At 41.1% G+C, this 25,176-nt stretch overlaps 1 protein-coding gene across 3 annotated transcripts in view; it reads left to right on the top strand.

The window, feature by feature from the left end:
* HPRT1 (hypoxanthine phosphoribosyltransferase 1) overlaps positions 1 to 24,952 on the top strand; it is an 85,805-nt gene extending 60,853 nt beyond the window's left edge. The window contains exons 4-9 of one of the 3 annotated variants that reach the window (XM_073599186.1): positions 698 to 763; positions 5,494 to 5,511; positions 7,525 to 7,607; positions 12,610 to 12,656; positions 17,942 to 18,018; positions 23,842 to 24,950. In XM_073599186.1, coding sequence (XP_073455287.1) covers positions 698 to 763; positions 5,494 to 5,511; positions 7,525 to 7,607; positions 12,610 to 12,656; positions 17,942 to 18,018; positions 23,842 to 23,889 — 339 coding nt within the window. In that variant the 3' untranslated portion in view covers positions 23,890 to 24,950. Of the gene's footprint in view, positions 1 to 697; positions 764 to 5,493; positions 5,512 to 7,524; positions 7,608 to 12,609; positions 12,657 to 17,941; positions 18,019 to 23,487; positions 23,806 to 23,841 lie in introns of those variants that run through there. The other 2 variants (XM_073599183.1, XM_073599185.1) reach the window with 2 other exon arrangements.
* Positions 24,953 to 25,176: the final 224 nt, after the last annotated feature.

Here is a 25,176-nt window from a genome sequence, read left to right on the forward strand (position 1 = left end):
TTAAAGTGGATGTAAACCCTCACATATACCCAGTGAAGAGAACAGCCTCAGATGATACACAGAGATGAAACAAATCTCCTTACGCACGTTTTACATGTATATTTGCTGTCTTCTGCTTGCTATATTCTTTAGAAAGTGCACATTCTTTGAGAGTTTTTTTTTTTTTCTTCCCATGTTCAGCACTGGGAGTGGCATAGCTAGTGTGACAACTGATTGGAGGAAAGGCGCACACACCCCCTCCCCTTCATATAGGCAAAGGAAGGAAGGAATGTGCAGAGCTGTGCTGTGAATAGACAAGCTCTCTGCTAATCTATTTATAGCAGTGGTCATCAACCCTGTCCTCAAGGCCCACTAACAGGCCAGGTTTTATGTATTACCTTGGGGAGATGCAGACTAGAATACTGCAATTACTGAGCAGCAAATGATATCACCTGTGATGTATTTCAGTTATCCTGCAAACCTGGCCTGTTAGTGGGCCCTAAGGACAGGGTTGATGACCAATGATTTATAGCACCCATCCCTACACAAATTTCAGGCTGTTTTTATCTCCTGTGTCGGAGAACTTGTTCTTTCTATTTTAAAAAGTGCTGTGAAAAATGTGCCATACATTGTTATCCTGTAAAAGATTTTTTTTTTCTTCTTATTTAGGTATTGTCTAATGGTGTGTTGACATTTGCTGTCTTTCTCTTGTTTTTAGAATGATCAATCTACGGGTGACATAAAAGTTATAGGAGGAGATGATCTTTCCACATTGACAGGCAAGGTTTGTATTACGCAGCACAGCGGCTACTCTGAACAGCCTATTCTATACTCTATCTTCTATATTGGCATAGAGGCTCTCTACATTCTAAAGGAAACCTGTAGGATGTATGGAGACTGCCTTTGCACATCTCCTTTCATGAACATGCAAGTTTTGAAACAAGTTTGGAACAAGTATGCAGATTATTTCATTCTGACTTTTCTGATCTGCGTGTTTTGGTCCAGGCCAATGATCCAGAAAGTACTGAAGCCAGAGAAGTTTCAGAAGAAAGTTAAAACCTAGAGTTCTTCTTTTAAAGGAAATCTTTTATGACAGAAAAACACAGGCTGTTATTGACCTATGTCTTATGATAATGCTGGGTTCCTGGCCAAAATCCTAATCCAATGGCAGAAGTACTTTCTTGACCCGGAACATGTAGGTAGATCAGGCTACTATCATTGGTTGCATATTTGTTTTGGGTCGGTGACTCCAACCATCACTAGCAAGAGACACCCAGGCACCAAACATTTACAAAAGGCAGCCAACATAGTTCTTCCATAACATTTTTGTGGGCCACTAATACATTACCTGATCTTTTAACACCTTCCCGCCCAGCCTATAGCAGAATGACAGCCAGGCAGTGGCTTTACCATACTGACTGGGCGTCATATGAAGTCATTTGCATCGCGACGCTCGTGCGCACCCCGGGGTTGCACAACGGGATGAACGATGATGAGCCGTGTCCCTCGGACAACAACGCATTGCCGATCAGCGGAAAGAGCTGATGACCATGTGATCAACTGTGTCCAATCACAGCTGATCACATATAAACAAATGCTGGTTATCGGCATTTCCTTTCATCAGCGCTGTCAGTGTCTGAGGAAAGGAAAGCCGATAACCAGCTTTCCAGTTACAGGGGATATTTACACTGATTATCGGTAAAGCCTCATCAGCGCACATCCGTGAATAGGAAAAATTACTTATTTGCAAAATTGTATAACAGAGACGAAGAAAGGGGTTTTTTGTCTTTGTCTTTTTTTTTTTTTTTTTCATTTTGTTTAGCAAAAAATAAAAAACTCAGAGGTGATTAAATACCACCAAAAGAAAGCTCCATCTGTCTCAAAAAAATGATAAAAATTTCATATGGGTACCGCATTGCATGACCGTGCAGTTGTCATTTAACCACTTTAGCCCCGGAAGGATTTACCCCCTTTATGACCAGGCCATTTTTTGCGATACGGCACTGCGTTGCTTACATTATTGTTGCACTTTATGATAGCATCCTGAAGAGCACGATCGATTACTATTTGTCCATTTTTTTTTTTTTTTTTTTTCTCTACTAGTAATGGCGGCGATTCTTAGCGGGATTGCGGCGGACAAATCTGACACTGACACTTTTTAGGGACCAGTAACACAAATAGTGATCAGTGCTAAAAAAAAAAAAAAAAAAATGCACTGCCCCTGTACAAATGACACTGACAGGGAAGAGGTTAACATCAGGGGCAATCGGAGGATTAAATGTGTCCCTAGGGGTTGCTTTCTAAGGCTTCATGTACACGGGACGCTTTTACAACCTCTCCTGAACGATTTAACTTGACAGATAGTCACCCACGTTTAAAACGTCCATTTTGCCACGTTTACATGTTGCGTTTTCCGTGTTTGTGTTTTAGAAGCGTTTAAAAAAAGTTTTTTTTTTTTTTTGTTTTGTTTTTTCCAGTATAGCCAAAAAATGAAAAAGGCCTGTAAACAAAACGCGGCTAAATACGAGTTACCGCGTTTAGCTGCGCTTGAAATGCCTCTTAATGCATTCCAAAAAAAGCCTCTAAACTCAAATGCCTAGAAACGACTGTAAACGATCCTGTGTACATGTACTGATAGGATAACATAAAGGAGAGTTCAGGAGCAGTTAAAAAAAAAAATTCCCAACTGCTCCTAAATGTCCATTTAGCAGCAGCAGTGTACATGAGGCCTAACTGTGGGGGATGTGCTTTAACTAGGGGAAAACTAGCTGCCTCTCCTCAGAACGATCAACAGGTCCTGGTGGACATCGCGTCTACTGGACCCGTTGCTGGGATCCCGCTGTGTCCAATCACAGCAGGTCACTGGAGGCATGCGCGTGCCCCAGACCCTGTGCACGAAATCACGTACAGGTATGTGATTTCACGCAGGAGGGCCACCCTGCTGCAGTATATCTGCGTGGGATGGTCCAGAAGTGATTAATTTTAGAACTAAGGATTTTGCCAATGATTTGGTCAACATTCAGATTAGAAAATGGGTTGAAATTGAGGGTCTGAAGCCCTGTCTACGCTTTTAGGGATCATAGTTATATGCGTCTGAGAGGCAAGCTCCTGTTTTGAGAATATTGATGAGGTGAGTCAGAGGTGGTCTGGATCTTCTGGACAACTTCAGAGAATTGATAGAACTGCGGCTTCCAAAATATTTCTGTTAAGGGTCCTGTCCATGGGCACTCGCGGGAATGGTTGGTAAAAGTAGGTGCAGAAAGACACATCTGAAAGAGAGGGAGTCTGCAAATAAAGATGTAAGGTGTAAGATCACCCATTCTGTCTTGCATTTATATGGGGTTTCCCTACTGAGTTGAGTTTTTTTAGCTAACGGAGGGCCAGATTTCTTTGCACAGGAGTAGGATTTATGTTTGTACCAGCGTAAGCTTTCGCCGCTTGTTCAGTGAGCAGAAAAGCCAGTTCTGTGGCATAAGTGTCACCTAAAATATCACTTTTAGGTGGAGTATCACTTGGTTCTACATGTAGACCTATGTCAACCACCAAGGCGATACTAGGAGTGCAGCAGTGGAGGCCTCACGCTTTCTTTGGTGGATGGAGCCAGGGTTCTGCCCTTGCAATCTTCTTTTAGTGTCCCTTGGCCATTCCTTGATTTGTACCTTCATCCAAGGAGTTCGACATGTGGTACTCCCTCTGTGTTCTCCGCTGCTACCTTGGAATCTGAACTTGGTCTCACCAATGGATAGGTGGTTCTCCGTCTGTGTCATTCCTTCTGATGGCGGTATCTGATTTTCATCTGAATGAGGACATTGTCCCGCCTTACCTGTGTCTGTGCCCTTCCAAGCCTAAGGCTGGCCATACACGGATCAAATTTCTTTCCTGCAACCACAGGTTGTCCTTGTAAACATTAGAAACAACCTAAGAAAGGGCGCCATTGACCTAGTACATTACCAACGTAACAATTCTATTTTAAATCATAAAAGGTATTCTACTTACAAATGCATGACAAGCATAGGCATGTAAAAGGAGGCAGACGAGTTCAGGAGGCAGACTAGTACTCAGACAGTAGTATGGGAAGCCCTTGTAGCGTCCAAAGGCTTATGCATTTCGAAGGTCGAGCCCTCTTCCTCAGAGCCAAAAAGCGTATGGATCATTTTACACCAACTTTTATACCTCAATAAGTCATTAGCCTAGGTGTACAAAACCCAATGAGGGGGAGAGGGGTCAGAGGTGGGATGCAGATCACGTGAGCAAATGCACAATTCATGAGCACCACAACCATAGCCTGGCATACGTTGCAGTCTCTGGTACGTTGCATGTAGCCACCTAGTGGACAGCTATCGAAATTGCACTCTTGCTCTCTTAACCACTTACAGACCGGAAGATTTGCCCCTTTAATGACCAGGCCATTTTTTGTGATACGGCACTGTGTCGCTTTAACTGACAATTGCGCAGTGGTGCGACGATGTATCCTAACAAAATTGATGTCCTTTTTTTTTTTTTTTTTTTTTTTTCCCACAAATAGAACTTTCTTTTGGTGGTATTTGATCACCTCTGTGCTTTTAATTTTTGCGCTATAAACAAAAAAAGAGTGACAATTTTGAAAAAAAATACATTTATTACTTTTTGCTATAATAAATATCCACAAAAATGTTTTTAAAAGACAAATTTCTTCATCAGTTTAGGCCAATATGTATTCTACATATTTTTGGTAAAAAAAAAAACCACAATAAGCATATATTGGTTTGCCCAAAAGTTATACCGTCTACAAACTATGGGAAAGATTTATGGCTTTTTTTTTTTTAGTGGCACTGTGACATTGCGGTGGACAGATCGGACACTTTTGACACATTTTTGGGACCATTGATATTTATACAGCGATCAGAGCTATAAAAATGCACTGATTACTGTGTAAATGTCACTGGTAGGGGAACGCTAGGGGGCGATCAAGGGGTTATATGTGTTGCCTCGTGAGTGTTTCTTACTGTAGGAGGATGGGACTGACTGGGGGAGGAGACATCGCTGTTCCTACTTACTAGGAACAAATGATCTGTCCCCTCTCCCCTGTCAGAACAGGGATTTGTGTGTTTACGCACACAAATCCCCGTTCTGGCTCTCGTTCCCGCGATCGCGCGTGGCCAGCGGCTGTCGCGCCGGGTCCCCCGCTGTCTGCGCGCCTGCTATGGCTCTTAATGGGGAAGACATACCCATACGTCTTGTGGGAACGTGCCGTTTTGCTGACTTATATCGGCGTGAGCCGGTCGGCAAGTGGTTAACCCCCTAACTTTCAGGATAGGCTGCCCCATTCAAACCTATGTGAGGGGGTTACCATGGTTGCAGTGATTCATGTGAGGGGGCGATATCACCTTACATAGTCATGGTACACTTAAAAATACACAATAGGATTAAAGTTAAAATTGTGCATTTAGAAGTGTACCATGACTATGTAACTAGATAATTTGGATTGGTATTTACTGAATGAATTTTAATTTTGTTTTCTGTTTTTTTTTGCAGAATGTTTTAATTGTTGAGGTGAGTAGATGGTTTAGAAACTTTTTCTGCTTTGTTGCTGTATCTGTTATTATTGCAACGTAGGACCTAAGAGCGGGACTGTTTCAGCCAGTCTATGCTACCCATAGTAACCATAGTCAGTTTTTTTCTTCTGCGAGAATGATGGGATTGGGTGATTGTAGGAGATGTCGTAACTAGGTGAACCAATGCGAAAAGGGCAGGACTTGTTTGAAAATTATGTACCCAACTAAATTGCAGTGAGTAATCAAATCTAGTCTCTGCTTGTGCGCTTTACATCAGTAATTTCATTTTATCACACTACCTTCTTTGTCTATGCTACAAATCCAAGCAAACATCTTTCCTCTGTGTAAATTCAGAGCAGAGTGAAAGGTTCTCCTGATAGCCCACCCCCTCGTTTTGGTACTTTTACCCATGTATCTCTGTCATTCTGTTGCTAAACTGAGCCCTGAATAGAAAGTCTTGTGTAATTCAATGTTGGACTGTCTTCCCTGTGTTCCTGCAAAACTGTGCATGGGCCTAGTAATTGGCTGCCCCAAGTACTGCATAGCAGAAAGAAGGGGAGAGGGCCACATGAATCTTCATTCCTGGAACTGCTTGGAGTTTCCAAGGACTTTGTTGAACAAACTGTTATGAGGCAAGCATGGTGAAGGTAAGTATCAGTGTGTTGGGGGGGTGTCTTATCAAGAGAATCTGTATATACATTAAACCTGCTGCAGTTCCCATTTAAATATACAGTATATGGATCAACAAAAGTGCGTTTTAATACCCAAAATATGCCATGACTCAAGGCACCAATGGATATTTACTGGCCCCTGAAGACTTCCTCTAGAAATGAAACATGTTGGGCAGAGCCTGAGTGGCTGATGTCATCACACTTGCTGGCGAACAGCGCTTTAGCTGATGCAGGCTGTATTTCGTTTTTCCTCACGCGAGTACCCTTTGGTGCCTTTTAGCTTTAAAACTGTATGACAGTATTGCACTGAGAGTCCTTTTTCTCTCTACATGGTCCATTTATGATTTTTTTTTTTTTGTGATGTCTGCCTGAAGGGGTTCATCTGACTGTTATCCTGGATAGTCCTCATGTCTTTATGACCTTTGTTAGAGGTCTGATATCATTGGTAAGAGGCTGTTTTGTAGCAAAGGAGTGGTCATATATGATATCCATTCAGCAATTTTCGACCTGCGGATGGACTCTGTTTCTCTTGTAGAGTAATTTCACCAGTAAATATGTATTGAGACATTATGCATTGAGTTATGGCATATTTTGGTTATCAGTCGCACTTTTGTTGATCCATATATATTTAAAGGGAAAGCGCAACATGTTTTTTATATATATATATATATATATATATATATATATATATATATATATATATATAATTATACACTTTATTGGTGTCCTTTTTTCCCCAGACAATCACTGAGTGCTGCTTCTGTACAATTTTTTATTATTTTTTTGGGTTATCACCTAGCACAGTTTTTTTTTTTTTTTTATCAAGTGAACCTGCCACTTGTCTTTAAAGGGCAAAGTTATGTTTTACGTTTAATGCATTTTATTGCCTCCTTTCTACATTGCATTTGAATCTTTCATATAAAATGCTTGCAGCCAACAATTGTCACTTTCTGAAGTGTGTTCCTTTCATGTTCACTTTCTGTGCCAAAAATAGTCCTGATTGGTTTCAGTCACACATACACCACCCTGTCTCGAATGTGTGGTGTTTTTTTTTTTTTTATTGATTTATTTTATTTTTTTTAAGAAATATTTTAAACAAATTAAATATATGTATATACAACATCACTATAAACTTTTACATATTCAAAAAAAATATATAATTAGTTAGAAGCCAGTATAGTTTCCATTTTTAAAGTAAAACTCCAGATGATGATTTTTAGTTATTCTTTATTTTAGAAAAATGGCAAAGGTTTAGAATCCCTGACACAGATGGGGATGATGCGTTTGGATGTGTTACAGTAATCTTAATGTGTTAATAGTTATTGTTTGTTATTCTGCAGGATATCATTGATACAGGAAAAACAATGAAGACTTTACTTTCTATGCTGCAGAAGTATAATCCAAAGATGGTCAAAGTAGCCAGGTAACAGTCAAAGTATAATGGGATACTAGAAAAATGATTTCAGTGTGCGAGTCTCAAATTATTGAATTTATTTACTGGCACCACATGCTCTATTTACAAGACACTGAAAGATAGCTCAATCCCCAAGATGAAAAAACTACTAGGACTTTAAAGGTACCACACCAAAAAAAAAAAAAAAAAAATTAAAGCGGAGTTCCACCCAGAAGTGGAATTTTCTGCTTATCTGCTCCACCAGCCCCCCCACCCCATCCAGTGCCACATTTGGCACCTTTCGGGGGGTACTTGTTTTTGACAGATACCCTTCACCCACTTCCGGGAGACTCCGGCGCTGTCCCTCGGAAGTTCGGCCCCCTTCCTCCACCGCTGGTCCAGTTAGCACATTGCCCTTCGCGCATGCACAGTAGGGAGCTGGCTGTGAAGCCGAAAGGCTTCACTGCCGGTTTCCCTTTCCAGGAATGGCAGCAGCAGCACCCGGGAGTTGATATGAAAATCGTCTGGGGTGCCGTCATCGTGGGCTCCCTGGACAGATAAGTGTCCATATATTAAGTCAGCAGCTACAGTATATGTAGCTACTGACTTTTATTTTATCCCCCCCCCCCCCCCCCCGAGGCGGAACTCCTCTACCCCCTAAATAACCAGGCCATATTTTGCGATACAGCACTGCGTCGCTTTAACTGACAATTGTGCGGTTGTGCGACGTTGTACCCAATCAAAATTGGTCTTTTTTTTTCCCCACAAATAGAGCTTTCTTTTGGTGGTATTTGATCACCTCTGCAGTTTTTATTTTTTGCGCCATAAACAAAAAAGAGCGACAATTTTGAGAAAAAATATTTTTTACTTTCTGCTATAATGCATATCCAATAAAAAAAATGTAAAAAAAAACTAATTTATTCATTAGTTTAGGCCAAAATTTTCTACTTTTTTTTTTTTTTGGTAAAAAAAAATCCCAATAAGCAAATATTGATTGGTTTGCAAATGTTATAGCGTCTACAAAATAGGGGTTAGATTTAGGGACTTTTAAATTTATTTTTTACTGGTAATTGCATCCGATCTGTGATTATTAGTGGAACACACATTGCGACGGATAAATCTGACCCTAAGTGACACTTTATGGTGATCAGTGCTAAAAAATAAATGCATTGATCATTGTATAAATGACACTGGCAGGGAAGGGGTTAATATTAGGGGCAATTAAAGGGTTAACTGTGTTCCCTGGGTGTGTTCCAACTGTGTGGGGGATGGGCTCACTTGGATAACACAGATCGCTGTTCCTGATCACTAGGGACAGGCGATCTCCATGTTCTTAGCTGTAAGAACGGGGATCCACCTTGCCTCTGTACCACGATTGCGCGTGGGGGGGGGGGGGGGGGGCGGGCGGCCTACTCCATGTATCTCATGCACGGAACATCGTACGGGTATGTTGTCTCGCTCAGCTGGGCCTCCCTGCTGCAGTATATGTGCAGTGGGCAGTCCGGAAGTGGTTAAAGATAAAAATGTACAAAACATTCAAAAGAATTGAAATATGAATGTCAAACATCCAGATACTATAAAAATTTGCATGACATGTAGCTTGCTCCCAGAATTGGTGGACTACCACACCTGGAAGAAATGATTCTGCCGTTCAAAAACAAGAGGCCGATACAGGTCCCTTAGAAAGCCGCGGAGGAGGGGAGGGAATACAAGTGTATTGACCGCCACTCATAGTAGTTACAATGCTCCATGGTCTTGCCTTCCAAAATGCCCACGTGTCCAGGGAAAGGCTATCCCCCACATACATTCCAAGCTCAAAAAATTTGAAACTTGTCAGAGATGAAGATATATGCGTGTGAGATCTTCTTTGACAACCCGTGATATAGTCACCAACACTGGCATGATACATAACTGCTATTCATATTTTTGATTTTTTTTTTTTATGTTTTGCACAATAAAAATGTGAATTTTTATCTGTAATTTCTTTTGGTGTGGTACCTTTTTTAAAGTCCTAACAGTTTTTTCATGTTGGAGATTTAGCTATCATAAAGTATAATGGTAGTCTATGGGACATTTCTAATACTTGTGCAAAGTCAGCAATTTTTGAGCTTTCAGAAGGTGGTAAAAGTTGTGTATTTTTAGCTGAGTGTATAAAGTACCTAGTAATTAGCTTGTGCAAATGTTATAAATGTCCTGTGCCATCATAAACTTGGTTATACATTTAAACCAATTATTTAGTATGGAGGGGGGGCGGGGGTAGTTGCGTTTTATGGTATGTGTACATTATGTGGTTCCTGACTTTTAGTAGCTGTAGTTTTAATATAATGCATAAAGAGGTATTTACAAGATGTATACAGAGGGACAGTGTACTGTTTATGGATAAAATGACTAATTGGCCCTTTCTGTGACACTGTCCCTAGCAGTCACATATATAGTGCTTTTGCCAGTTTAGGCTAGGTCTAATGCCACGTACACACGGTCGGACTTTTCAGCTACAAAAGTCCGACAGACTTTTGACGGACTTTCGACTGACTTTTTAACGTCCGGACTTGCCTACACACGATCACACCAAAGTCCGACGGATTTGTACGTGATGACTTGCGACCGAAATAAAATAAGGAAGTTGATAGCCAGTAGCCAATAGCTGCCCTGGCTTTGGTTTTTGTCCATCGGACTAGCATACAGACGAGCGGATTTTTCGACCGGACTCGAGTCCGTCGGAAAGATTTGAAGCATGTTCCAAATCTAAAGTCCGTCAGATTTTCGACCGAAAAAGTCCACTGCAGGTCCGATGAAGCCCACACACGGTCGAATTGTCCGCCGGATTTGGTCCGTCGGACTTTTGTAGACAAAAAGTCCGACCGTGTGTACGCGGCATTAGATGTGCTAATACGAAGAGAAAATTGTGTGCATTTCCTGAATCCTTTGCTGCAAGTGTGTGCAAAAAATGTTGCAGGCAGAATTCCAGCCCTGGCTTCCAGACACCTAGTAAAAATATGCTGGCAAGGTTAGTTTGTAAATAACCCCAATACCTAAAAAATGTAGTTTATGTGGCATGATTCCCAGTCGATCCCCAGTCAAGGGAGTAGCAAAATGGGTTTCCTGATAATTGTATATAGGCCACTGTCAGCCTGGACTGTGGAAGATGAACAAAGTTAACACTGACAGTCATGGCTTGATACATGTCAAATGCTCTCCTTTTGTGGACCATAAACAAATCTGGTATTTTTTTTTTTAAATCGAGATCTGGATGCATTATAATGATGGGCAGTGCATCTTCAAGCAAATATTGACATGGAGGCTGCCAATGTCCATTCCTTTTAAGAAGTTGGCTATGTGGCTAGTACAGTGACCAACTGGGCTCAATAAGTTTTCATTCATCGACCTACAACAAGCATGCATGCATGCTTATTCCAGATACCAAGTATTGAAAAAAGAGGGTAGCCATAACAGCCAGAAAAGTAGTATTTGCAGGTTAAGAGGTAGAAATGGCAGCCTCCATATATCTCTCTCTCTCTAAAGATTTCCGTTCAGCCTTTTCAGTGACGAAAAAAAATACACGACTCTTACCTTCGTTAAGAGACAGATTTCGATTCAAGATCAGTCTCTATCTGTAAGTTATGCTGTCCATTTCCAGGAGTAGGATGCTAGGTGCAAGAAAACTGAACAGGCAGATAGAACAGCTCTCTTGGGTGGCTTAACCTTCCAATGGTCAGGAAATTTAAATTTTCTAGTATCAAGGAGAAAAGACCACTTTTTTCAGCCCTGTGACTGTTTATCTTATAAAGCAGCTGGTGGATAGTTTGGATTTTGATCGCTGCAATCTTGCTGGTCCAGCCAAAATGCGTATCTTAATGATTTGAGTCAAGTCTGATCGTGCAAGCCCTGTCCTCCCCTGGACAGTGGAGGCCTTGTTGCTTTTGCATTGGGACAAATTTTATTTTCTTATAATTTTACTCCAAATTTTCCCCCTGTTTGGGTTGCAGTTGCTGAGTGCTTTGCAGTTGATTTTGCTCACTGTGGACCCTGCACAACTAAGCCCTCTCTCATGATCCTAGGGTACTTCTTGTGCACGAGCTATGGATCACTAACTTTGAAGTGACGCAGCTGCATTTTCACCCTCTCCTACAGCAGTTGTGAAGCCTAAAGTGGTCAGGGACTTCCCTTCTGTGCTGGCTTGATTTGGAACAACAGACTTTTTTTTTCCCTGGTACTGTCTTCTCTTGGATAGCTGCTGGGGTGTGCACCCCTCTTTCGTTGGAGAATTAGTTGATAGCAACCTTCATTTTGCGCTGCCTGGTTTGTCACATTTTCAGGTAATATGACAACAGAAAGAGGTCTGGGTGTCCAGCCCTATCTAATTATCCTTCAAAGGACTCTGCCATATGCGCTAGATGTTACTCTATATTAAATACTAACCAACAAACTTCACTGTATACCTCCTCTGTAACTCTAAACTGGTAACCTGTAAATATTTTTAAAGCGTAGCCTATGGAGATTTTTAAGTACCGAAGTTTGGCGGCATTCCACGAGTGTGCGCATTTTTAAAGCATGACATGTTGGGTATCTATTTACTCAGTGTAATATCTTTCACATTATACAAAAAAAATGGGGTAAATTTATTGTGTTTTTTGTTTTTTTATTCATGGAGTTGTTTTTCTCCCCAAAAAAAATAGTTTAGAAAAATTTCTGCGCAAATAGCATGTGACCTCAAAAATTTCAAAAACCGCTATTTTATTCCCTAGGGTCTCTGCTAAAAAAAAAAAATGTTTGGGGTTTCTGAGTAATTTTCTAGCAAAAAAATTGTTGATTTTTGCATGTAGGAAAGGAATGCCAGAATTGGCCCGGTATGGAAATGTAGTTTCCCAGTAACATCTGTATTAGGGCGAGTTTAAATTTAAGCATACAGTATATTTTTTCATATAATTTCGTCTTCACAGACAGTTCTGATCACATTGTATCGGTAGTGTGTGCTGCTTTTTATCCCTGTTTCTATTCAACAGTTTGTTTTTTTGTTTGTTTTTACCTGCAGCTTGCTTGTTAAAAGAACTCCCAGGAGTGTTGGATATAGACCTGATTGTAAGTAGTTCTACTTTTATTGCTACAATTGAGAATTCTTGTCTAATGATCGTATATACAGAAGTTTTTTTGAATAGTTAAGGTTTCAGTTAGTATCCAGGGGTGTGGATTTTTTTTTTTTTAACTGCTTTAGCTCTGAAAGATTTTTACCCCCTTCCTGACCAGAGCACTTTTTGCGATTCGGCATTGCGACACTTTGACAATTGCGCGGTCGCGCACCCAAACAAATTTAATGTCATTTTTTCCCACAAATAGAGCTTTCTTTTGTTGGCATTTGATCACCTCTGCGGTTTTTATTTTTTGCACTATAAACAAAAAAGAGCGACAATTTTGAAAAAAACGCATTATTTTTTACTTTTTGCTATAATAAATTTCCCCAAAAAATATATATAAAAAAACAATTTTTTCCCCAGTTTAGGCCGATATGTATTCTTCTACATATTTTTGGTAAAAAAAATCGCAATAAGCGTATATTGAATGGTTTGCGCAAAAGTTATAGCGTCTACAAAATAGGGGATAGTTTTATGGCATTTTTATTTATTTTTTTTTTTATTAGTAATGGCGGCGATCTGCGATTTTTATCGGGACTGTGACATTATGGCGGACACGTCAGACCCTTTTGACACTATTTTGGGACCATTATCATTTATACAGCAATCAGTGCTATGAAAATGCACTGATTACTGTGTAAATGACACTGGCAGTGAAGGGGTTAACCACTAGGGGGCGATGAAGGGGTTAAGTGTGGGGGGATGGGCTACTAGTCACATGACAGCAATCAACTCTCCTGATGACGGGGAACAGTGATCTCTGTCATGACACAAGCCAGAATGGGGAAATGCCTTGTTTACATAGGCACTTCCCCTTTCTGAGGCTCCGTGACACGATCGCCTGGAGACCGGCAGACATCGAGTCCCACGGTCACGCTGTACGCGGTGGCACACCTGCTATCCTCTGCTCTTAAAGGGGATGTACAATTACACCCATTTGCCCACCACTGCCATTGTGCCAACGTATATCGGTGTGCAGCGGTTGGCAAGTGGTTAAACTACTTGTCCAAGGGACTAAATCGGGGTCCCAATCTACTTTCCCTCATGACAATCTACTTGTCCTGATAACATTACTTTTTTTTTCTTTTTAAACTAAAACCGTATTTAAATCTGAGGTGCTTTTAGGAATGTCTGGGGCTTTTAAAAACAAAAAGGGGCTTTATGGCGACTTAAACTTTTAATGTTTTTAACATTGCGCTGTTTATTTCCTACTCTCCTCCCTGCCTGTCTCCAGCATTGCACCCGGGGACGTGCATGGAGGGGAGAGAGCTTGAAGTGTGACGAGCACAGATTGGGTGCTTGTCAGAAAAGGGGAGTATCAGGCTCTCTGAATGGTCAGCTGAAGCGAATCTGCCGAGTGAGTAAATAAGGCGCCAGCTCCAATGAGAAGAAACTTTATTACTTCAGTTTACCCTTGCACACGGAAGCACTTGGGTTCTCTCAGTTCAAGCACATGCTGAGCAGCCAAATAAAGCTCCAGCGTCCGCTCCGTTAAAGGATAAGTTCACCTTTTAAGAAAAAAAAATGCTAAACATCGCTGTGGTAGTTAATTGAGAGCTTCAAGCTAACATCCGCAAAGGATGTTGGTAGTTGATTAGTATACCGTGAATCCGGAAAAGAAACTTCACTTTTTCCACATTTTGTTATGTCACAGCCTTATTCCAAAATGGATTAAATTAATTCTTTTCCTCAGAATTCTACAAACAATACCCCATAATGACAACGTGAAAGAAGTTTGTTTAAAACCTTTGCAAATTTATTAAAAATAAAAGACAAAAAAAAATCACATGTACAGAAGTATTCACAACCTTTGCCATGACACTCAAAATTGAGCTTGGGTGCATCCTGTTTCCACTGATCATCCTTGAGATGTTTCTACAACTTGGAGTCCACCTGTGGTAAATTCAGTTGATTGGACATGATTTGGAAAGGCACACACCTGTCTATATAAGGTCCCACAGTTAACAGTGCATGTCAGAGCACAAACCAAGCCATGAAGTCCAAGGAATTGTCTATAGACCTCCAAGACAGAATTGTATGGGTACAGAAACATTTCTGCAGCTTTTAAGGTGCTAATGAGCACAGTGGCCTCCATCATCCATAAATAGAAGGTTTGGAACCACCAGGACTCTTCCTAGTGCAGGCCGCCTGGCTAAACTGCGGTATCAAGGGAGAAAGGGGCTTAGTCAAGGAGGTGACCAAGAACCCAATGGTCACTCTGAAATAGCTTCAGCGTTTCTCTGTGGAGAGGAGAACCTTCCAGAAGAACAGCCATCTCTGCAGCACTCCACCAATCAAGCCTGTATGGTAGAATGGCCAGACGGAAACCACTGCTTAGTAAAAGGCATATGACAGCCCATCTGGAGTTTGCCAAAAGGCACCTGAAGGACTCTGACCATCAGAAACAATTCTCTGGTCTGATGAAACAAAGATTGAACTCTTTGGCCCGAATGGCAAGTGTCTCATCTGGATGAAACAAGGCACCGCTCATCGCCTGGAATATACCATCCCTACAGTGAAGCATGGTGGTGGCAGCATCATGCTGTGGGGATGTTTTTCAGCAGCAGGAAATGGGAGACTAGTCAGGCTCAAGGGGAAAGATGAATGCAGCAATGTACAGAGACATCCTTGATGAAAATCTGCTCCAGAGCACCCTGGACTGGGGCAAAGGTTCATCTTCCAATAAGACAACGACCCTAAGCACACAGCCAAGATACAAAGGAGTGGCTACGGGACAACTCTGTGAATGTTCTTGAGTGGCCCAGACATGAACCGGATTTGAATATCTCTGGAGAGATCTGAAAATGCCTGTCCTGCAAAGAAGAATGGGAGAAACTGACCAAAAAGGTGTGCCAAGCTTGTAGCATCATACTCAAAAATACTCTAGGCTGTAATTGGTGCCAAAGGTGCTTCAAGAAAGTATTGAGCAAAGGCTGTGAATACTTATGTACGTGGGATTTTTTTTGTTTTTTATTTTTAATAAATTTGCAAAGACTTCAAACCTTCTTTCATGTTGTCATTATGGGTGGGATATTGTTTGTAGAATTCTGAGGAAAATAATGAATTTAATTCATTTAGGAATAAGGCTGTAACATAACAAAATGTGGAAAAAGTGAAGCACTGTGAATACTTTCCGGATTCACTGTATGTCGGTTATGTGTAACTGTGTGTATCCCATTAACTGCAGGCTGCTGCTCCGGGTACAAATCTTTCCTGCAGTGCTTCCTTCAAGGCTGTCAGTTACTGCCATGAGTCTTCTGGTGCTTTGAAGGTTAATTTGCTACTTTGCTACTGAGAAAAGTAGTGTTGCTCATCCTCCTTCTGCCCTCTGCTATTCAGGCCTCGCACTCACAAGGACCTCGCGGTTGCCTAATTTGCCTGTGATCAGGGGCGGGATCTCCTGGCCAGCGGCTCTCCTGCAGCTTGTCACACATTGCTGCAGTTAAATGTTTGCCACCCCCTCAACAAAAAACCACCAGCCGTCACTGGTTAGCTGTTGCGGTGGACTTGAAATTGATGGGCACAGTGAGGCTGCTTTCTGATGGGCACAGTGAGGCTGAATGATGGGCACAGTGAGGCTGCCATTGATGGGCACATTGAAGCTGTAATGGGCACAGTGAGGCTGCAGTTGAAGGGCAGAGGTGTACAGACTCGGGAACTCAGCACAGGGATGGTGGGAACCCCGCATAATGGGCAGAGTGAGGCTGAATATAAGACTTGAACTCAGCACAGGGATGGTGGGAACCCCTCAAATTGGGCACAGTGAGGCTGCAATTGACGGGCACAATGAGGCTGCAATTGTTTTGCAGAATTATTCAGTTTATTTGCGCCCCCCCAAAAATGTTGAGCACCAGCCGCCACTGTATTAGAGCCTCTGGGTCTAATTGCGTGCTTAACCACGGCAGCCTGCTTATAGATTAAGGGGCCGGACGCGGGGCCACAGCAAGGTGGCCCTGCGTCCGGCCCCCTAATCTACACCTTGTCACCTTGCTGTGTCCCAGATGCTGTATTGGCTGCATATGTCTGACAGGTGAGGAGGGTGCCCTGAAAGTGGTGCTGATCACCTGTGTGCTAGATCTATGCACCTTTCTGCAGCCATTTTTATCACTTGAATCATTTTTCCTATTATGAGCACGAGTGTCTAAGTTTTGCCTAAGGCCTCACAAAGCCAAGAGCCGCCTCTGCTATTCAGAGAGCTTTTATTACTATTCTCACACGATATATTGCATTCTGTGACTGGAGGAGGAGCAGTTGAATGACCGGATCTCCACCATGCAGTCACAGGATGGGAAGTATTGTGGGAGAATGGTAATATGATGAATATGAATTGCAGCAAGGGCAAAAAAGGGGTTGGCGAGCAGCACAACTTTTCTCAGTAGCAGAGGTTGTTGTTTAACCTTTTATATCATCAAAAGATAAAAGACAGTATCCGTCAGCTATTCGAGGCCCTGAAAGGAAGATTTCTTAATCGTACATTATTACATAATTGTAAGACAAGTTCAGTGGAAATATGCCTCCCCGATACACATCATTGAAATGCAAATGCTATTTTATGAAATTATTTCAGATTCCTCTTTATTACAAATTTCTTCCTTTGTCAAAAAGACATTGATACATATCAAAATATTTAAAATATTGTCCACAAATATCATGAGGTCAAATAACAATAATCAACCTGTAAGTCAACTCAGTCATAAGATGCAAAGATGGTTGATTGATCTACATGTTTCGCGGGATAACCGGCTTCTTCAGGACCCTTGAACCTCAAATTACCGGATTACATGACCAGATAATTAATACTGTACTGTTGATAAACAAAACATAATAGAGCCTTTGCCAAAATATGCAATAAGCATACCCCCCCAATGATTGCCAGTACATACCCTCAACAAAAAGGTCGTTCAAAGAACACAGCCATCGCCTCTTTGAATGGAAAAGGCGGGTGAGTAACACAACATTTTCACACTTTAACCCTAGCTGCGGCAGAAGATCAGCGACGTGGGGAGATTTCTAAACTATGCAGCAGGCTGCTGGACATGAGACACGTTCAGTACAGGTAAGTTATGTCCCTGATGCTGCGTAGCAAAAAATAAATGTAACTAAACTGAACCAACGAATATGTAGCGATTTCTTTATGGGCGAACATGTTAAAAGCTATCTAACCACAATTGCTAATAAAACCAGGCAAACAATTTCCTGTTGGCTATCTCCTTTCTGAAGTGTTATTTTTTTCAGTTGTAGGATTTGAAGTGCCAGACAAGTTTGTTGTGGGCTACGCTCTAGACTACAATGAATATTTTAGAGATTTGAATGTAAGTATTTAACACAGCATGCATTGATTTTACCAAACAATATCTCTGTGACTTCTGTTTTTTGCCTTTTTTGGTAAGGTGTATAAATAGATGAAACTATTTGAAAACTGTCAACATTTTGACAGTTGTTCATATTTATACAGTTCTATTCACATATACCTGTATGCATTTCAATTAGTTTGTCCAGTTTTTCAACGTTTGATTATCTTTAAAACAGCTGATCTCAGGTCTAGTGTTTACATTTGTAGATAAAAACACAATAGAGGGAAGAGCAGCCTAACGCATTAAAACATAAATAATAATAAATGACCATATAATCAAAAATGTTACACTTACACATGATCCCGATTGTAAAACTGCATCCATGAATCACCACAGAGCTGTATAGTGTCTACAACAAGCTTCACTAAAAACAATCCATCTGAGCGCAGCAGAGTCTCCTGTGTGTGATGTTGCCTTCCCGACAGGATGGTTAGAGGAGTGAATGTAGGAGAGACCCACTGTCAGCTAATAGGAGGAGCTGTTTGACAGCCACCAGGACCGAACAAAAAAGACTGGCTCTGATGTAATTTGTGGTATGGAGGAGTGACATGGGTTGTCTAGGTCACGTGACATGTTTCGGAAGTGTAGCCTCCTTTCTCAAATGAACAGACACTGCTGCGCTCAGATGGATTGTTTGTAGCGAAGCTTGTTGTAGACACTATACCGCTCTCTGTAGTGATTTGTGGATGCACATTTACATCGGGATCATGTGAGTGTAACATTTTTGGTTTTATGGTAATTTTATTAAAGGTTTTATTGTGTTAGGTTGTGCTTCCCTCTTGTGTTTTTATACAGATGCTCATAAGACTTTGTCAAGGCATTTCTTCAAGGGATAGCTGCATTTGTCCTGGCTCTGGTTGCTTCTTGTTGCATGTGATTTAATCAAGCTGGATACACCTATGGTGCAAGTGGAAATTTTTTGGTCTCTTTGTATTTACATTTGTAGATATGTTGGGCCCTGTGTGATTTTAAAGCATACAAAAAGGAAGTTTGGGACTTTGAAGCTGTTGACTAGTTGAGGTTTGATTGTATGTTGACTCGTTTTAATGGCTTAAATAGATGTAAAATACATTACAAGGGTACATAACATGTATAACAGTAGTATCATATACAGTGGGGACGGAAAGTATTCAGACCCCCTTAAATTTTTCACTCCTTAGTTATATTGCACCCATCTCCCAACTGCCTCTCTGGAGCTCAGCCACAGTGATCTTTGGGTTCTTCTTTACCTATCTCACCAAGGCTCTTTTCCCCCAATAGCTTAGTTTGGCCGGACGGCCAGCTCTAGGAAGGGTTCTAGTCGTCCCAAACGTCTTCCATTTAAGGATTATGGACGCCCCTGTGCTCTTAGGAACCTTAAGTGCAGCAGAAATTTTTTTTGTAACCTTGGCCAGATCTGTGCCTTGCCACAATTCTGTCTCTGAGCTCTTCAGGCAGTTCCTTTGACCTCATGATTCTCATTTTGCTCTGACATGCATTGTGAGCTGTAAGGTCTTATGTAGACAGGTGTGTGGCTTTCCTAATCAAGTCCAATCAGTATAATCAAACACAGCTGGACTCAAATGAAGGTGTAGAACCATCTCAAGGATGATCAGAAGAAATGGACAGCACCTGAGTTAAATATATGAGTGTCACAGCAAAGGGTCTGAATACTTAGGACCATGTGATATTTCAGTTTTTCTTTTTTAATAAATCTGCAAAAATGTCAATAATTCTGTGTTTTTCTGTCAATATGGGGTGCTGTGTGTACAATAATGAGGAAAAAAATGAACTTAAATGATTTTAGCAAATGGCTGCAATATAACAAAGAGTGAAAAATGTAAGGGGGTCTGAATACTTTCCGTCCCCACTGTATACATGCACACATGGCATAAACCTCATAAATTTATATATATATATATATATATATATATATATATATATATATATATATATAATTATAATATTCAGCTTGGCAGCACATAGCAATATTGAATGAATATTATATAGAAATGATTGGAGATGGGGCAGATGCTATAGGTTATCTATAAAAGTCTAATGTTAGACTAAGCACAGCAGGAAAGGACAGGATTGTCAGTCCTGGGTATTTACATAAGACCGAATACGGCGGGAAATATAGTGTTTGTGGGGCCAGGACCAGAAGGGTTGTCTGTCCCAGGAGCTGAGGTAGTCTAAAGTCCCGTACAAACAAAGCACTTGCACAGCATCTCCAGAGCACAGATTGCCAATCTTCATGATATATCAGAATTGATGAGCAGGAGTGAAAACTGCCAGTGGGGTCTGTAATCGATACATAGGATATCCATTAAAAATATTGTGGCGAAGGTGAATTGAAACTGATTGCCCAGGTGGAGGCATGAAGAGAGTGAGAGAGCATGTGCAGCTAAGCTTGAAGTGGTGAAACACAAACCAAAATATAAGGAGTAGAGGTGGTAAGTGAAATGTACGTAAAGCACCATGAGAAAGTCCAAATCACCAAGAGGCAGTAGAAGCAGTAAAGAAAAGATTAGCAGACTGAAAAACAATGTGGTAGGATCACATGGAAATTACCTTAAATGTGTGCATGGAAGCAGAGTACTTCTGTAAGATGCATCGTCTACACGTGTATAGCCAAGATTGTGCTTAGGGAGATGCCTTGTATACGCCCTGCACGCACAAAGGCTCCCACCAGCGTCATACTAGGACATGCCGCTCCTACCACATAAATATTTTATTATATCTTTTCATTTGACAACACTGAAGAAATTACACTTTGCTACAATGTAGTGAGTGTACAGCTTGTATAACAGTGTAGATTTGCTGTCCCCTCAAAATAACTCAACACACAACCATTCATTTCTAAACCGCTGGCAACAAAAGTGAGTACACCCCTAAGTTAAAATGCCCAATATGGGCCCAAGGTGTAAATATTTTCTGTGGCCACCGTTATTTTCCAGCACTGCCTTAACCCTCTTGGGCATGGAGTTCACCAGAGCTGCACAGGTTGCCACTGGAGTTTTCTTTCACTCCTCCATGATGACATCAAGGACCTGGTGGATGTTGGAGACCTTGCGCTCCGCCGCTTTCTGTTTTGAGGATGCCCCACAGATGCTCAATAGGGTTTAGGTCTGGAGACCTGCTTGGCCAGTCCATCACCTTTACCCTCTGCTTTTTTAGCAAGGCAGTGGTCATCTTGGAGGTGTGTTTGGGGTCATTATTATGTTGTACTGCCCTGCGGCCCAGTTTCCGAAAGGAGGGGATTATGCTCGGGCTTCAGTATGTCACAGTACATGTTGGCATTCATGGTTCCCTCAATGAACTGTAGCTCCCCAGTGCCGGCAGCACTCATGCAGCTCCAGACCATGACACTCCCACCATTATGCTTGACTGTAGGCAAGAAACACTTGTCTTTGTACTCGTCACCTGGTTGCCGCTACACACGCTTGACACCATCTTAACCCAATAAGTTTATCTTGGTCTCATCAGACCACAGGACATATGGTTCCACTAATCCATGTCCTTACTCTGCTTGTCTTCAGCAAACTGTTTGCGGGCTTTCTTGTGCATCATCTTTAGAAGAGGCTTCCTTCTGGGACGACAGCTATGCAAACCAATTTGATGCAGTGTGCGGTGTATGGTCTGAACACCGACAGGCTGACCCCTCACCCCTTCAACTTCTGTAGCAATACTGGCAACATTCATACATCTATTTCCCAAAGACAACCTCTGGATATGACGCTGAGCATGTGCACTCAACTTCTTTGGTTGAAGATGGTCTGTTCTGAGTGGAACATGTCCTGTTAAACCGCTGTATGGTCTTGGCCACCATGCTGCAACTCAGTTTCAGGGTCTTGGCAATCTTCTTATAGCCTAGGCCATCTTAATGTATAGCAACAATTCTTTTTTTCAGCTCCTCAGAGTTCTTTGCCATGAGGTGCCATGTTGAACTTCCAGTGACTAATATGAGCAAGTGAGCGATGATGCCAAATTTAACACACCTGCTCCCCATTCACACCTGAAACCTTGTAACACTAACGAGTCATATGACATCGGGGAGGGAACATGCCTAATTGGATAAAATCCCCAATTTGGAGATTTTTTACTTAGGGGTGTACTCACTTTTGTTGCCAGCGGTCTAGACACTAACCACTTCAATGCCAGGCACCACCCCCCCCCTCCTGCCAACCGCCCGACCGTCTTTCTGCTATGGGCCGGGCGGGAAGTGGTTAATGGTGTGTGATTTATTTTGAGGGGACATTCAATTTACACTGTTATTGAAGCTGTACACTCACTAGTGTCATTGTAGCAAAGTGTCATTTCTTCAGAGATACTGTATATATTACAATTTTACATCATTTTTTATTTAATATTTGCTTTGTGCTGCCAAGCTGGTGTGTATGTGTGTGTATGTATGTATGTATGTATGTATATATATATATATATATATATATATATATATATATATATATATATGTATGTATATATGTTTGTTACTACTTGTTTACGTGTTATATACCATTGTAATGTATTTTACATCTATTTATGCCATTGAAACATGTCAACATACAATCAAACCTCAGTCCACAGCCTCATTCAAAGTACCAAACTTGCTTTTTGTTTACTTGAACCAGGGATGGAGGCACATATACTTATGTTCTTCATATAAAGTCCCAGAACTCCCTGTATTCTATATGATTTTAAAGCATTTTAATGTGATGGTTTTTATTATGAGACATTAAAGCTACATTTTGTGCATTTGGTTAGTTTGGTGCCAACCTGGGATCTATTTTTCGAGATGTGGCGTTTACAATCCTCTTGTTGCATGTGAGTAGGCAGGCTGCTTAACCACTTGCCAACGGCTGCACGCCTATATATGTCAGCACAATGGCAGCGGTGGGCAAATGGGCGTACCTGTACGTCCCCTTTAACTGGTGGGACCCGATGTCTCCCGGCGATCAAGTCACGGAGTCGCAGAAGGGGGAGATGCCTATGTAAACAAGGCATTTCCCCGTTCTGCCTTGTGACATGAGGGAGATCACTGCCAGTATCATTTACACAGTAATCGGTGCATTTTTATAGCACTGATCGCTGTATAAATGACAATGGTCCCAAAATAGTGTCCGCCATAATGTCACAGTCACGATAAAAATCGAAGACCGCCGCCATTACTAATAAAAAAAAAAGTAATAAAAATGCCATAAAACTATCCCCGATTTTGATGCTATAACTTTTTTCGCAAACCAATCAATATACGCTTATTGCAATTTTAATTTACCAAAAATATGTAGAAGAATACATATCGGCCTAAACTGAGGAAATATAGATAGATAGATAGATATATATATATATATATATATATATATATATATATATATATATATATATATATATATGGGTGATATTTATTATAGCAAAAATATTGCTTTTTTTTTTTTTTTTTTTTTATAGCGCAAAAAATAAGTCGCAGAGGTGATCAAATACCACCAAAAGAAAACTCTATTTGTAGGAAAAATAGGACGTCAATTTTGTTTGGGTGCAATGTCGCACGACCGCACAATTGTCAGTTAAAGCGACGCAGTGCCAAATCGCAAAAAGTGCTCTGGTCAAGAAGGGGATAAAATCTTCCCGGGGCTGAAGCCGTTAAGCACCACAGTGTTTTCTCTGCTTTTAATGGCAAAAATGAAAATCGTATAAATATATTTTGCAGCATTGGAAACCATGTAATGGCACCACCACTAAGAAAAAACTATCAATATGTTTTACTTTTTACACATAGATTAACCCTCGTGTCTTGTGTTTCAGCATATCTGTGTAATTAGTGAAGATGGAAAGGAGAAGTACAAAGCATAAAAAGAGATGGGAGTGGTTGCTCAGTCATCGGCTCCTGTGCTGCAGTGGATATATCTGCCTTCATGCTACCTGGACTCATTCACTTCACAGATTAGACATCTTCCTGCATGAACGCATTACACCCATGTCAGTTCTTTCTGCTTCACAGACCGTGGAGGACACTCCGTGGTATAACAAGCTATTATTTATAGACTTATTTCTCAGTGATATTGGCATGCCCTCTGACCTTTTCCCAGAATTTTAAGCCATGTACGTTGATAGCACTTAAAGGACTTGCAAAGGATTACACGTAGGTAAATGAATTGGCTAACACTGGCTGAAGACAATATTTAATTTATTGAAACCCCTGTCCCTGAAGGACCTGATGAAAGCCCCAATGTTGTACAGCGGTGTAACTTGCAGTGGGCCAGCTTTATTGTTCTCCAAATGCATATCCTGTTTGTCTGGGCCATTAAAGGTTTTTTTTGTTTTTTTTTATTTTGGCGGGGGGGAAAGAGTGGAGTGCAGGGGGGCTAGAACACCTGTCAGGTTTATATTGAGTCCATGTTATTTGTCTTGGTGAGAAATAAATAAATTAAGGTGGAAATTCACAATTTTGGGTTGTCACCAGAACGGGTATTGAGGGGAAATCATCTAATTGGGACACTAGTTCTGGTGAAGCAATGGGATTCCTCAGTTTGGAGGGAATTCCTCTCACTTCCTGTTTTGGCTATGGGACAGGAAGTAAGGGAAATCTCCCCAATGAGACACAGAAAAAACCTGACAGGAATTATAACCCTTTCCTACACGATCCAAAACAGAAAATATTTGCCTTTTTGTTCTATTTTAATAGCTATTGTAGGTTTGTTTTTGGGGGAAAATGCAATTATAGTAATGAATGTTAATACATGTAAAATGCATCAATACCGCATCTTACCTCATATGCAGAAGTCTCACTCAACTTCGCCATCAGAGGCTTTGTGATAGATTTCCCTTATCTGGGAATATATACTTATGAAATATGCTAAAATACAATCCGGCATTAGCAGCGCTCAAAATCCATTTGACAAGAGTCCATGATGGAAGCCGTCCAAATATTCAAAGGACTTAATCATATATGAAAAATAAATAAACCAATGAAAGTTCATTCATGTGCTTCCATGCGATATGTATCTTATATTTCGACAGTCACCACACCTCATAAATTAACACCCCTATGGTCATGAACTCACCAGATGAATGGTGATAGTGAGCCTGTATGATGATCCCTTCACGGAGTAGCAAACACTGGTCCTTCCATCTATGTGT

Source organism: Aquarana catesbeiana, linkage group LG09, assembly GCF_042186555.1.
Source record: "Aquarana catesbeiana isolate 2022-GZ linkage group LG09, ASM4218655v1, whole genome shotgun sequence".
Taxonomy (NCBI): domain Eukaryota; kingdom Metazoa; phylum Chordata; class Amphibia; order Anura; family Ranidae; genus Aquarana; species Aquarana catesbeiana.